Genomic DNA, 15273 nt, shown 5'->3' on the forward strand with positions numbered 1-15273 from the left:
TTTGAATGAATAATATATTATTGAGAAACTTCAAATTTAAATAATTCAAAGACAATATTGTTGAATAGCCATTAATTAATGGAAGAAGAGAGATCATTTTCAATTCTTTATAAATTAATAAGAGTATAATTGATAATTTCAATAATAAATTTTATATAAAAAAGTGTAAATATTGAAAAAAGAAACTAGGAAAAGCTAATTGACATGTGAAAAGGAACATAAGCGTGTTTTTAAATATTATAATAATTCCTAAATAAATTAGGCCCTCCTCTTTGTCCGACAAACATAAATTACTTACTATAGTATCAAACCATTATCCCTTTTAATTAATTTATCCATTTATTTACATAATTAAAAAAAATTTAGGTAATCAAATCATTCTGCTAACTTTTTAAAATATCAATCTACCTTTTGATATTTAGAAGAAACATTTAAAAATATAAATAAATTTAAAACCATACAATAAAAAACATCTAAAATTATTAAAAAAATATTCGAAATCACACAACAAAAAACATCATAAAATGTAAAGAAAAGACATCTAAAAGTAAGCGAAAAATAAATATATCGATAGTTATTTTTAGAGTTAAATACAATTTTTGTCCTTACAGTTTAGGTCAAAAATTTTTTGTCTCTAACATTTTTTACATACAAAATCATCCCTAAAATTCAACGTAGTTTTAAAATCGTCTTTTTGGATAGATTAATTTTTTAAATGACAAAAATACTCCCATTTCTGCCTCTTCTCACTACCATCATCATCTACTCTTCACATCGTTATCATTACCACTACTGCTAAACACCTGTTTCTCTCTTCTTATCACCCCCACCTACTACCACTCATCACTATCTGTTCATGAATCCAACAAGAAAATCCAACCTTCAACAACAACCTCAAAAAAATCAAAACCAAAACAGCAATTCAACAACACCATTCCAACAAACAAAAAAATCATCATCATCGTCAAAACAAACATTAACAAGAAAATTAGATATTAACAAAAACAACAAATATCTTATTCTTTCTCTAATTTCTCACAAGAATCAAAGAATTAAGAAAAGCAACAACAATCCAGAAACAAGAACAAGAATATCAGCACCTATATTCTACAAGATTCTCTGTTAGCTCAGTTGTAGGGTTTGTGATGAATTCGAAAATTAGGGATTGTGATAAACAAGAACAAGAATTAGAAACTTGAATCTTAACTTGCATATGATGGCAATGACGGTGGAGTTGCGTGGTGGTGGCAGTGAGTCTGGACGGCAGAGGGCAGGGAGGGAAGGATAAGGGAGGCGCGGCGGTGATGCTGGAAACGCGAGGAACACGAAGCGAAGGAGAGGGCCAGGCATGGTGAAGCGAGGCGAGGACGAGGGGCAACGTTGCGAGTGAGAGGGTGAGGAGCGGCGAGGGCGAGGCTTCCTTCTCTCTCTCTGAGTTTCTACTTTTCTCTCTGAGTCTCTACTTCTTCCTCTTCTGAAGATGTGAATAAGAAGAAGAACATAATGAGGGTTGTGATGGAGATGGTGATACTGAGAGTATAATTGTTTGAAGGATGATTTTAAAACAAAGTTGAACCTTAGGGACGATTTTATATGCAAAAAAAAAAAGGTTAGGGATGAAAATAATTTTCGGCCTAAACCATATGGACCAAAATCATGCTTAACTCTTATTTTTATTACTTTATGTGAAAGAAACACCTAAACATATAGAAAAAAGAACACCTAAAAGCATATTATAAAAATAATTCGAAATTAGAATACAAGAGTAAATACCACAAATAATTAAGATTGAAAGACAAAATATATATATATATATATATATATATATATATATATATATATATATATATATATATATATATATATATATATATTGTCAAACCTACAAAGGCACCGTGCATGTGCTCATCGCTTACATTATCTCACTCTAGCTATAATATCTTTTGGAATCAACAATGCAACATATGTGTGGACTTTGATTAAGAAAATCGAAGAAGAAGAAGAATGATATGAGGAAGTTATTGCCGGTTCAATTATAATCTGGTCGGTGGCATCCATTGATTTGAGAAAGAATCTAGAAGCCGGGAACTAATGAAGGAGAGAAGCAAAAATAAAAGACATGGAGGCAACAACAATGGAAGATGATGACAGGACCACAGTTGCGGAGAATGACGATAACAGTGAGGGCTAGAAGTTCTGGCAGCAGAATGAAGGAAAGAAGCTTAGATGAAAGATGCAGGACAGCGACGATGAAAGATGTGGAAGTGGTGAGTGACAAAAACGGTGAAGATTGAGTTTTCTTGTAGGGTAAAAGGGACAATGTGATAAAAGTTTTTTTTTTACTGAGAATGTGAGTTAATTTATGGAAATTTTTATTTAAATAAATTAAAAAAAAAGGTTTTATTTACTGAAATTAATTTTAAAAATTATTACGAAAATACATATGATGACTTATCTTATTTACAGTGTAAATGATATAAGCTTGCACGTATTTTGTTTATACTATAAACGAGATACGTGTTAAATTATAACGTTTACAGTGTAAACGAGATATAGTAAGACAATTTTTCAACATCTATAAAAGGTTGTGCAACCCCTGGCATTCTTCACAAGCATTTCATATCTTCTTTTCCTCCGTTTTTCTTTCAAAAAAAGGCAAAAATATCCAGTAGTAACGGATATGTGGTTGTCTGTGTGTATCCCAATTGTCGTATGAGAAACAGGGACAATGGGGTGATATTTGAGTGTGAGAATCTGTTACTGTTGCGCACACAATGTGTAAGTTCGTTGTCCGAGTTGAAAAGTCTGATATTGAGCAACCTTGGTGGTTTAAAGAGAAAAAGAGATCGGAATGGTGGGTATAGGTTGCTAGCACTGTTGGGTAACAGAGTTTCTTGGTTTCGCTTGTTTTGACTCTAGGGCGACGAGCATGTGTGACTCATATTTGACATCCATAGGAGAATCATGGCAGAACAAGTGATGGAGCTTTTCGCTGAGGTTGGTGATGTTGGTGACGATGGTTCTGTCAACTTGACCTTTGTGCAAGATGATCAACCTCTCGCACCACCACCGATTCATGTTGCCAGTCCAGTGGAAGACATAGACGTGGGTGAGAAAGAGTCCAACAAAGAGTACGTTGCAGATAGCAACGACAGTGATTTCTCTAAAGATAATGAGGAGGAGGAGTTTGTACCGGAGATGCCGGCCGAGGCAGCGGTGCGCTATGTTTTGCCTTCCCCCACCCGATTCTAGTCTATCAGATGTACCAAGTTACTATCATACCTTGGATCTGGACGCCATGCATGATAAATCTCCATTTTCCAACACCGAGAAAGAGGATTACAACCTAGACGATGGGAAAGAGTTTCGGGTCGGCCATAGATTCAAATGCAGATATGCAGTAATACAAAGTGTGAAGAGCTATAGCATTCGCAGAAGTGTTGAGTATCAAGTGGTCGAATCAGACCGATTAAAGTACCATGTGCATTGCCGCCAAGCTGCAATTGGATGTCCCTGGAGTCTCCGTGTAGCCCTCCGATAGAACCTCAAATACTGGTGAGTTCAAGTTTAAGTGTGGTGTATTTACTCATTTATGATTGCTTTATCTAGTATAGTTTCCAACCATGAATGTTTTATTTCGTTAGGAAGGTCCAGATGGTTGGTGAAGCGCATACATGTTTAGCACCCACCATGTCCCAATACCATCGCCAGTTGAACAGCAGCCTCATCTGCAAGGTCATCCTACAGTTGATACAGTCCAACCCATTCGTCAGCATCCTTGTCCTGCAAGGTACAATTTGGAAAAGCTATCACTTCAAACCCTCCTATAGAAAGGTGTGAATGGCAAAACAAATGGAAATTGAACAGATATATGAGAATTGGGAGGAGTCATACAACAAGGTACCAAAGCTGGTACATGCACTGCAAAGTTTTTGTCCCGGAACAATATGTGAGCTCAGGGCCATACCTTACTATGATGGGCACCTTATGGTCTGCGACTGTAGCATGTTTGACAAAGTATTTTGGGCATTCTCATCCTGTGTTGAGGCTTTCAAGCATTGCAAGCCGTTTGTTTTTGTCAATGGCACACATTTGTATGGCAAATACGGTGGTTTGTTGCTTATTGCAGTGGCACAAGATGGCAACAGTAATATCCTTCCTTCCTATTGCTTTTGCAATTATGGAGTCTAAGAGTATGGAGTCATGGTCTTTCTTCCTGACTAATCTGAGACGACATGTCATCCCACAGGAAGGCCTGTTGATTATTTCTGATAGATCACAGGCAATCAAGGCTCCACTAAAGGCCGATGATAGTGGTTGGCAACCGCTGAGGGTGTTCCATGCTTATTGTATTAGGCACATGGCCGCAAACTTCATGTCTCATTTCAAGTCCGTCGAGGGCAAACGATACCTCATAAACGTTGCTTACAGTCCAAGCAAGACTGGGTATGAGTGGTACATGGATACCTTGAGAGGTTTGTTGCAAGAGATGGCGAACTGTGCTGATAGATTCAACAAAGAGATATGGCTACAACACTGTGATAGAGGTCGCTGGTTTGGTCACATGACAACAAATCTCTCGGAGTTCATCAATGTAATTCTTAAGGATACATGGTACTTGCCGATTTCTACCATCGTGCGCATCACGTACGAGAGGTTACAGAAGTTGTTCGTCATGAAAGGCAGGGAGGCACAGTCATAACTAGTTGCGGGAAATAGCTTCTCCCAAAGTCTGATGGCAGTTATTGAGAAGAACAGAGAAGGCATCCTGAAGATGCGTGTTACTCATTGTAATAGACGGGCTTCAGTGTTTGTCGTTGAGGAGTTTGAGTTGTTCAAGGGTTGGTCGCAAGGTTCATTTCGTGTTCGAGGGTACGTGTGACTGTGGCCTTTTTCAGTCTCTCCACTACCCATGCCGACATGCGCTGGCTGCTTGTGTAACACCCCAATTACAGTAAGCTTTACCTCTAGCCGTAAAGCAAAGGTTAATCAAAGATTACGACAGTTCTAAGGCTTATACATAAGATATATATAAAAGAAATAATATAATCTAGAAACCTGATGAAGGATATAGCTCAAACACAGGATTTAAAAGTGCAAAGCGAACCAACGAAGCGTCCAACTTAAAACACAAGAAAACAAATGTGATATAAACAAAGATAATAGTATAATAGTGTAATATCATAAGAAACTAGCTATGGCTCGCGGAGTTTAAGCCGGCTAGCCAAACATACAGACAAGAGAAAATTGAAGTTTAAAATGGCTTATACAAGATTTGTTCTCTCTCAAATACAGGCCTCTAAGCCAAAACAAAAATACAAAAGCGAGAGACAAATACAAAACAAACAAAAAAGACTCCAAAAGGTATCCGAATCCTCCGCTTTTGTCACCAACCAAATAACTCACCGAGGTGGGTTGTGACCTGCATCTGAAAAATAACAACAAAGTATGGAATGAGAACCGGAGGTTCTCAATAAGGTAACAGTGTCCAATGATGTAAGATGTAAGGTCCCGGGACGCCGAAGGCAATCCTAGAACTTCACATCGCATACGGGTATTCAAGCTTAGAACAGAATAAATAAATACATAAAGAACTTAAACCATAAACCGGGTTATCTAAACTTAGGAAATTCTAACTAATACTAATCACACCGATGTATCCCACAGCCTTCGCCACCCTAACCTCCGTGCGATCCCATTGCCACCGCCTACCTAACCTCCTCAACACCAGACAATCACAATTAATGCAAACAAGTAAAACACAGATAATATTCAAGTATATACAAGTAATTCAAGAAGCAAGTAGGCATATTATACATTTAGGCAAACTCAAGTAGTCAAAGCAAACAAGCACATAAGAAATGCATATGATGAATGCCTGTCCTATTGGCTCGTGATATCACTTGTCGGTCTATGAATGCCAACCCGACACATCCTTTCGGATGCCGCCTTTCTGCCACTTCCGAGGATATAGCACCTGGCCTGCTCTTGTTTCGAGGATATAGTGCTTGGCTCACTATCGTTCCGAGGATACAGTGCCTGGCACACTTGCATGCTCAATCCGAAGATATAGTGCCTAGCACACTCTTGTGGCAAAGAAGGAAAACAACAACACATGCAACTCATCACAAATCATTCCAAGGATATAGTGCCTGTCTCACTATCCACATCCACAATTCCATCGACCTCAAATCATCATCATTTCTCATCTTAAATCACTTCCAATTATCAACTCTCAATATTCCAAGGATATAGTGCCTGGCACACTCTCTTTCAAACATTATCATTCCGAGGATATAGTGCCTGGCACACTTTTCACATTCAACAAGATTATCATTCCTCTTTGAATCATCAACTCATCATCATTTCCATTAACATCCTTACACATTCATATCTTCAAGTCCATCAGTTTCTCACTTCGTTGTCAACAATCACCAAATTCACTACTCCTCCTTCCCTCTCAACCAAACTCATCCTCAATCCACCAGAAACATAAACATCTACTTGCTAACTTTTCAAAATAAAACCGAACCAAACCTCCTAGGACCTTTCCCATGTTTTAATGCCCAAAACTAGGCCCAAGAATCATAAAATAGGGTTATAGAAACTTAAAACCTTGTCGGGAAGGTGAAATAGTTGAAAACAAAGTTAAATTTGTGAAACAAGGCATGTGCGTCCGCACAGGGGTGTGCGTGTGCACGCCCAGGAAGATTTTGAAAGTGTGCGTACGCACAGGGGTGTGTGTCCGCACAGGTACTAAAATTTATAAAGTATGTTCACTCGCACAAGCTGTGCAAGCGCCCTTAACAGATGACCCTTCCCAACTTGTGCGTGCGCACAGGGCTGTGCGTCCGCACAGGTCATAATTCTTCATTGATGTGCGTGCGCACAACCTATGCTAGCGTTGTTACCAGAGCCCTTTTCCCTACCTATGCGTACAAACAGGTATGTGCATCCACACAGAATAACATTTTTGTAGGGTTGGGCGTGCGCACAACGCTATGCGTTCGCACATATCAGAAAATTCTGAAATTCTGCAACTTTGCAGAATTTTAGATTTTTAACACCATCTTTGAATGATCATAACTTCCTCTACAAAATTTCAATTTTCATAAATTTTATATCGATTTAAAGAGTTTTCAAAGATCTTTAATTCTAAACAAATTTTATCAGATTTTGAAAACCGAAGCAGAAGTTATGATCAGACAAAATTTACCAAAAATCTATTTTTATCAAACGCCTCAAAACTCCAATTTTTTTTCAAAACCAAACCAACCACAACCCAAACATTACCAAAACAACATAAAAGCCCATACCCTTCCTTTTCCAACTCAACTATCCATAATTTCAATTTCACTACTCAATACCATCAAATTCTTTACTCATCAACATCCAAAACCATCATAAATAATCTTTAACCAACATCAAACATCAACAACTACTTCAAATCTTCATCACTTAACCTCAACATTATCAATCATTATCCACATTCAATTACTACACTCAACATACACACTCACCAATATCAACCAACATCACAATTTATAATTAGCACCCACAACATCAATATTCTTTATCAACCTTTATTTATTAAGTACCAACAACATCATTAATCATTCATCAATCCTTAAATACCAACAACCTCATCAACAGCACTAATCATCAATACTCATCACCACCACAATTCCCAATAATCGCCCTCAACCACAATAATCCAATACAACCCACAATTATCATCAATTCACATATAATTATTCATACACCAACAACATTCAATCCTATCTTAGGGTCAACTAGTCTAAGTGTCTATGAACATTACATATTACATAAAGAAAACTGAAACCATACCTTGGTCAATTTCTAAACGCTTCAAACACCAAAATGAAACCACCAAACTTGATCCAAAATCTCAACCAACTTCAACCAATACCAAAGCTCAAACTAACAACACATATATCACCAAAAATCAAAACCTAAGATACATAAAATAACTAAACACAAGGATTTAGTGAAATCTTACCTTATCCAACGAGATTAGGGATAAAATTCAATAATTATCCGCTACTAGAGATCACCTAAACAACCAAAACCATAAAATCTACTCAAAACCGCAATCTCAAAAATGCAGAAATCTAGGGCACGAATCTGGGAACTGAGATGCGAGTTCTTACTAGATTTCTTTAAATAGAAATGTAGAGCTCGACAAGAGCTTCACGTGGCCACAAAAGGCTCGTCAATCGGAGCTCTGGATCAAAAGTTATGGCTTCCGGAAGGTGGACGTGAAAAGAGCACTCTCTCTTCTTCCTCTCCTCTCAAAACCGCGCCTCTCCTCTCTCTTAGGGCTGGAAAATGAGCTCAAAGCTCATCTTATATATATTGGGTCTTGGGTCCGGTCCAACCCGTTAGTGTTTTTGGTCTGTTTGGCCCACTTTGGATCAAAACCTTCAAGATTAGTGTCCGGTTTTCGATTCTAAAATTATTTTTGTCCTTTCAAAACAACAAATCAATTTTTCTAAATATTATTTTCCAAATACGCGGTACTGGACAGTATAGAACCGGTACTGCCAGCTTAAGCGCCAGTACTCATTTTTACAAAAATCTTTTCGAAAAGGTACATTTTCCAGCTCAAAAAAATTCACTGAAATCAAATTTCATATTTTATTTCAAATTAAAACTTCTAAATTTTGAATCTATTTCAGGTACTAAAATTATTTTATTAAAATGATTTTACATGAAAACGTGGGTTCTGGACTACATATGTTCATCCGGTATATATGCAGGAGGCTGTGTTCAAGATATACGAGATGGAGTTTTCACCGATACCCGACGAGGCTCTATGGCTGGAGTGGTATGGGACTCTGCTTTTTCCTAACCCACTCATGCGCAGGAAGGCTGTTGGAAGACCTGTGTCTATTAGGTTTCGAAATGACATGGATGAGGTCGAGTGCCAGGAGAAAATGTGTGGTTTATTTAGGCAAGTCGGACATACTAGGAGAGGTTGTCCCAACCAACCCACGGACAAATCTTAGAGGGTGGTTTTCATTTACTGTGCTGATTGTTACCACTTCTGTTTAGTGTTATTCTAGTTGAATTAAATACCATCAGTGTGTGTCGTTTATGTAATACACATGTAGTGATTATCGGATACGGAAATTCTTAACGCGGTTTAAGAATTAATTTATATATCTTTTTGTATTTCACCATTAAAAGTTCAAAGTACTTTTTTTTATAATACTGAACACAAAAGAGAAATCAATTTATACATCACTTATACAATATATTCATACAAAATATTGTTCAAGTCGAATACATTACTAAACGTCGAGTATATAAAGTTAATAACATGATACTCTACGTAATAAATAATAAGACATCATCAGTGGTGGGGATCTTGGTTGAGCCAGTGCAGCAAAAGGTGGTGTCAACTGAAGACGGGATGATGTGAGCAACAGATTGTAGTCCACTCATGGAGGCATCGCATACTGGCACCCGGTTGCATGCCAGCCCCGTATGACGAGCCAGCTCCCAACGAGATCTGTGACATCCAGGCTAAAGTATACGTGGGTACAGAGGAGTGATAAAATTGTTCAATGCTCTGCTCCCTGTCAGTCCAGAACTGATCCTCGAGGCATTGCATCGAGGTCTGGTCAGTGGTATGAAGCAGGAAATGCATCATCGAACCCTATCGTCTCAACCATCTGCTCCCCGTGATAGTTGCTGGATGGCTCCGCATCATGCCAACTGGGTGGTGAATTGTCCTATACTGCCCAATGCTGCAGACCTCCTGAACCAGATGGATCACGCGGTAGGAAGGTGGAGGCGGCAATGGTGGTGGTAGTGAATCATCATAGCCTGGTAGGATGTCTCCGTGCTCCTCATGTTTGTCGAACTCTGCCTTCTCCTTGGACTCCATGCCCAACCATGCCCGGTGAGGCTTGACCCTCTGCCTCTTAGCCCCTGTGCCTAGTCCGCACTCTTTGGCACCCCTCTCCCTTCTAGCAGGCTGCCGGGTGTACTCCCGAACCTCCCTAGCATGCCAACGCCGATCAAGGACGTCCCAGGGAAGGTGAAGAACATCTCTAGGCTGGCTGGCTGTGGGCTGGACCTCAGTAGGTAAATCAAATAGTCTAGGATCATCGAGTATATCTTGGCCTAAAAGGTGGCTAACCTGGCAAGCACCCTGGTACCAACTCCAATACTCCTAGGTCAGCCTGTAGTCGAAGCAAGGTTGAATGGAGATCCTGCGGCCCTCTGCAAATCGTGCCTTCCAACCGTCATACCAGTCGACAAGTCTGTTAGGCCACCAGATATCCTCGCCTCATCCAATGGATATCAGAAACCTGTCGACGTTCACCGAGGACCCCAGCACCGCCTGCTCTCTGTTGAACTGGCGCTTCACTCGGTCAACCTGGTGAAACTCGACGATATTGAAGCATATGAGGGGGACGACGGACATCCATGTCCCCCACTCTGCCTCCTCAACAAACCATGGCGGGCACATAGCTTGCAGGGCAGGATCATCGTACAACGTCCAGACAAACTGAAACGACAGTTGTGAAATAATGATTAGTGATACAAACTAAAGTAAAGGATAAATAAATATTTGATATCTCAATATGTAATTATTGGTTCCTTATAAGTATTTAATTAAAAAATATGTGAATCAATATATATAAATATAAATCAATATCTAATGTTGATGTACTAAAAAAGTTACCATATCTAAAAGACTAAATTTTGTAATTAAGTCAATACATTTACAATATTTCATTACCCTGGTTAGCTGTTAACAATTCCAAATCGAAGAATAACCATAATCAAAAGGAACTACCGGGGAATTCAATCTTAGTGCTAACCTCATACATCCATAACTGGTCTAGCAATAGATGCCATTGGAGGGCTCTTGTCTCGTGCTGGTCCTTGACAGACACGGTCACGCAACTATGTAAGCTTCAGCGAGAACGACTCCTTCCTCTGTGCTCTCTCGCATTGAGCAGTCGCTCCACCAACTCTCATGTCTCCGTGCCATACCACTGGTAGGAATCACGGAAGCACCCCCAACTGCCTACCCGTGCGCGCGTAGCCCAAGGTGGTACGCCATATCCTGCAAGGTGATAGTGGCCTCACCCGATGGTAAGTGGAACGTGTGGGTCTTCAGACGCTATTGCTCCACGAATGCCATGATTAGGGATTTGTCGAAGACAAAGTCTCTGAGAGGCACCGTGTCGCCGAACCCAACCTCCCTCAAATACGGGACGATGGCGTCGAGTGGTGGAAGCATTTGACTCACTCGCCAGGGTAGAAGTAGGCGAGGCCTCTGACAAAAAATAAAAACATCACAATTATTAACCATGGTTATACATATATCGGATAATATAAACGTCAAGATAATAAAACTAACCGCAAAGTCGGTTGCCCCAACGTAGTGCCATGTGGTGTTTAGCTTATTGATGTCCGGATCACATGCATCTGTGTGGGTCATCTTCGTCTTACTCGATAATATGGTCAGAAAGGGATAGAAGAGAGGAGAAAGTGGAGGAAAATTTTGAAATAGGGCCCAGATCAAGGTTGTAAACGATATCTATATATAGGCATGATACAGTCTTATCTCATTTATACTATAAACGAGATAAGTCATCCTATGTATTTTCATAATAATTTTTAAAATTATTTATTTAAGTAAATTAAATATTTTTTAAATTTATTTAAATAAAAAAATTCGTTGATTTATGTAAGGAAGAAAGAAGAAAATGAAAGAGAGAGCGTGATGTGTCAGTATGAAATTTCTTTTGGAGAAGATGGTTGTTTAAATAGTTTTTGAATGTCTTTTCTTTGTTTTGTAGGCTTGATTTTGGCCCAACAAATTATTAGTTGTTATGGCTAAAATATAATTATTTATCTAACATGATTGTATAATTAATTATATAATTAACAACCTTTTGCAAGAGTTAATAGTCTAAAAATAGGGTAATTCACTTCTATAAACCAAAACAAGATCAAAATTACTTGAATCTCCCAAATGCAAAAAGATTACCTAGTTGTCTACATTTACATTTCTATATAAATTAAATTCAATGAATTCGAATTAGGAGTCCTAGTAGTAAATCGAATCTATAAGATTCAAATTACTTGTAGATGTGACTCAAAGGTAAATCGAATTAAAAAATTCGAATTAAGGTGTCCTGTAAAAAATCGAAGCTATAAAGTTTGATTATATTAAATCGAATCGATAAAATTCAATTTAGCTTGCTAAGTAAATCGAAGCTACTAAAATCGATTTACTAGCATTAGTGGCTAAACTAAATTTATCTTTAACGTATAAAAAATATCACAATACTCAATTAGTATCATGCCTGCAATAGTTGGGTTATATTGAACCCTAATCCTAAACTAAATCTCGTTGAATATAAAACTAATAACTTAAAAAATATAACATAACCTACAATCCTAACTAACTTTTTTTTGTACCATTTTAAGTTCTCAAAATTTAACTAACTCATCGATTACTACTTCTACCCAGTGATTATAAAGATCAAATTAATTTTCTAATTCCTAACTAGCGACTTTAAATAACTACTACAAGAAGCATGTTAACATTACTAGCATAACTAAATTATGTTCAAAACAAAAATTTTCGTTCACCAACCTCTTCATGGACGACACTAGCAATATGTGCGACTCTATCTAACCGATACAGACGATTCAGATCGTCCTTCATATGTACAAATTTTAATTTTCTGCAGATTTTTCTACAAGATTTAGAAGGGGTGGTGGGTTCGGTGGGGTTGAATGTTGGTTTCTAATTCGAATGAACTGAATTCGAATTATATATATAGGCAAGCATAGGTAAATCGAATCTATTTGATTTTATTTAGTAAAGAGAACGTTATCTAGTAAATCGAATCTATTGCATTCGATTTACTATTGGCCTTAAATCGAAACCGTTTAAGCCTATTTACTATGGGCAAAATTCAAATATATACCAGCCCGTTGTAAATCAAATTCAACCAATTCGATTTACTATACAAGAGGCCAAATCGACTCTTTTTAATTTGATTTAGTAGTAGATATGCATATCAAGTGATTTAAATCTTATAAATTCGATTTACTACTAGAACTCCTAATTCGAATTCATTGAATTCAATTTATATAGAAATGTAAATAAAGACAACTAGATAACGTTTTTGAATTTAGGGGATTCAGGTAATTTAGATTTTGCTTTGGTTTATAGAGGTGAATTACCCTCAAAAAATATTCTACTATTTCGTTGCTTCTACTAGGCACTTTCGTTATTTTTTTGTTACACTTACTCTCTAATTTTTTTTGGTTATATAAACTACTTTATTTAAACTCATAAAATACAGAAATTAATTTATAAATAAAAAAATAGTATATCTCAATAATATTGAATTATGGTGTGTTATGTAAAAATGTGAAACTGCAACATAACACAGCTGCAAAACACAAGATGCATTTGTCGGTAACAAAATAAAAAGTAAAAGAAAAAGAAAAAAGTTGCTGCAAAACGCAACCTGCATTCTGTATAAGATTGAATGCATGATTGAAATGTGTCTCCTATGTCTTGCTCCTTTGACCAATTTTTGGTGGGATGAAGCAAAATACAACCTGCGTTTTACAGGTGCACCGCGTTGAATGTCCATGCATGTATGACACTTGTTCCTTTGTTTTTTTTTTATATGCCCGTTGCTCCATCTGTGTTTTGCCTTGGCATTGTGTTGAGCTTCTTTGTGTGTGAGAGAAAGGATGAAGAACTTAAACTTCTTGTTTTCTTTATCATTAGCACAAATTTTTTATTTTTTAATTTAAATTAATTAAAATAATTCGTGATTTTACATTAACTGCGAAACATGTTATTGAGTATTTTAAAAAATTTTCAATATATAATTTTTTTACTTTTTATTATTATTATTATTATTATTATTATTATTATTATTAATGGTAGTATTATTATTATTGCTGTTAGTAAGAAAATTTATGAAAGGAAAATGAATTATGTTCACAATAAAGGATCTCACCAGAAGTGGGATAAAGAAAGAAACAATGGGCAAAGTAAATCAATTGAGGATAACTACTTTCGTTGTGGTGGAAAGGGTCATTGGTTACGTACCTGTCCTACTCCAAGGCACCTAGTTGATCTTTATCAAACATCCTTGAAAAAGGATTACAAAGAAAAGGAAATAATTTTTGTTACAAATGATGAAAATTCCACCACTCATTATGATGTATCTAATTTCTTTAAGGATTCTGAAGGAAATATTGACTATTTGATCAATGATAGAATAGTTTGATATGTATATGTGTTTGTTAAGTATTCATGTGAATAATTTTACTGTGCATGTACTTCTACTCATTTTATTATTATTATTATTATCATTTGTCTTTGAAGAAAAATGGCAAGGACATATCCTGAAGATATTTGCCTTGCGGATAGTGCAAGTTCGCACACTATTCATAAAAGTGATATATATTTTACCCATCTTGTGCCAAAAGAAGAATATGTTAATACTATTATTGGCTCGGACAACGTGATAGAAGGCTTCGAAAGAGCTATAATTTTGTTTCCTGGAGGAAAAAAATTCATAATAAATAATGCACTGTTGTCTACCAAGTCACGAAGAAACTTGTTGAGTTTCAAAGATATTCGCCGAAATGGATATCATATTGAGACAATGAATGAGGGAAGTCATGAGTACTTATGTATCACAACTCATGATTTAAATGAAAAGGTTATATTAGAAAAGTTACCCTCACTTTCATTTGGGTTGTATTATATAAAGATTAGTGCAATTGAATCACATGTCATTGTAAACCAGAAGTTTACTAGCCCAAATGAATTCATAACTTGGCATGATAGATTGGGTCATCCGGGAACAACCATGATGAGGAGAATTATTGAAAACTCCCATGGACATTCACTAAAGAACCAGAAGATTCTTAAAACTAGTGAATTTTGTTGTGCTGCATGTTCTCAGGGAAAGTTAATTTTAAGGCCATCACCAGTAAAGGTTGGATTTGAGTCCCCTGAATTCCTAGAAAGGATTCAAGGTGATATATGTGGACCTATTCATCCACCATGTGGATCTTTTAGATATTTTATGGTCCTGATAGACGCATCTTTGAGATGGTCACATGTGTGCTTATTATCTTCTCGCAACCTGGTGTTTGCAAGATTACTGGCTCAAATTATTCGATTAAAATCACAATTTCTAGAAAATCCAATCAAAGCAATTCGTCTTGATAATGCTAGTGAAT

At 37.0% G+C, this 15273-nt stretch overlaps 1 protein-coding gene across 1 annotated transcript; it reads left to right on the forward strand.

Annotated features, from left to right (window-relative positions):
* Positions 1-3840: 3840 nt before the first annotated feature.
* On the forward strand, positions 3841-4702 carry LOC112701560 (uncharacterized). The gene is made up of 2 exons (XM_025752303.1): positions 3841-4017; positions 4130-4702. The coding sequence occupies exons 1-2, from the start codon at positions 3841-3843 to the stop codon at positions 4700-4702; spliced, it is 750 nt and encodes a 249-aa protein (XP_025608088.1).
* The last annotated feature ends 10571 nt before the right edge of the window (positions 4703-15273 follow it).

Source organism: Arachis hypogaea, chromosome 7, assembly GCF_003086295.3.
Source record: "Arachis hypogaea cultivar Tifrunner chromosome 7, arahy.Tifrunner.gnm2.J5K5, whole genome shotgun sequence".
Classification (NCBI taxonomy): Eukaryota; Viridiplantae; Streptophyta; class Magnoliopsida; order Fabales; family Fabaceae; genus Arachis; species Arachis hypogaea.

Excerpts from the sequence above, each read along its gene's own strand:
- LOC112701560 (XM_025752303.1), top strand. The coding sequence starts at position 3,841 with ATGGCAAAACAAATGGAAATTGAACAGATATATGAGAATTGGGAGGAG. Across the intron at positions 4,018-4,129 it reads ACTGTAGCATGTTTGACAAA|TGGCACAAGATGGCAACAGT; the intron begins GTATTTTGGGCA and ends TGCTTATTGCAG.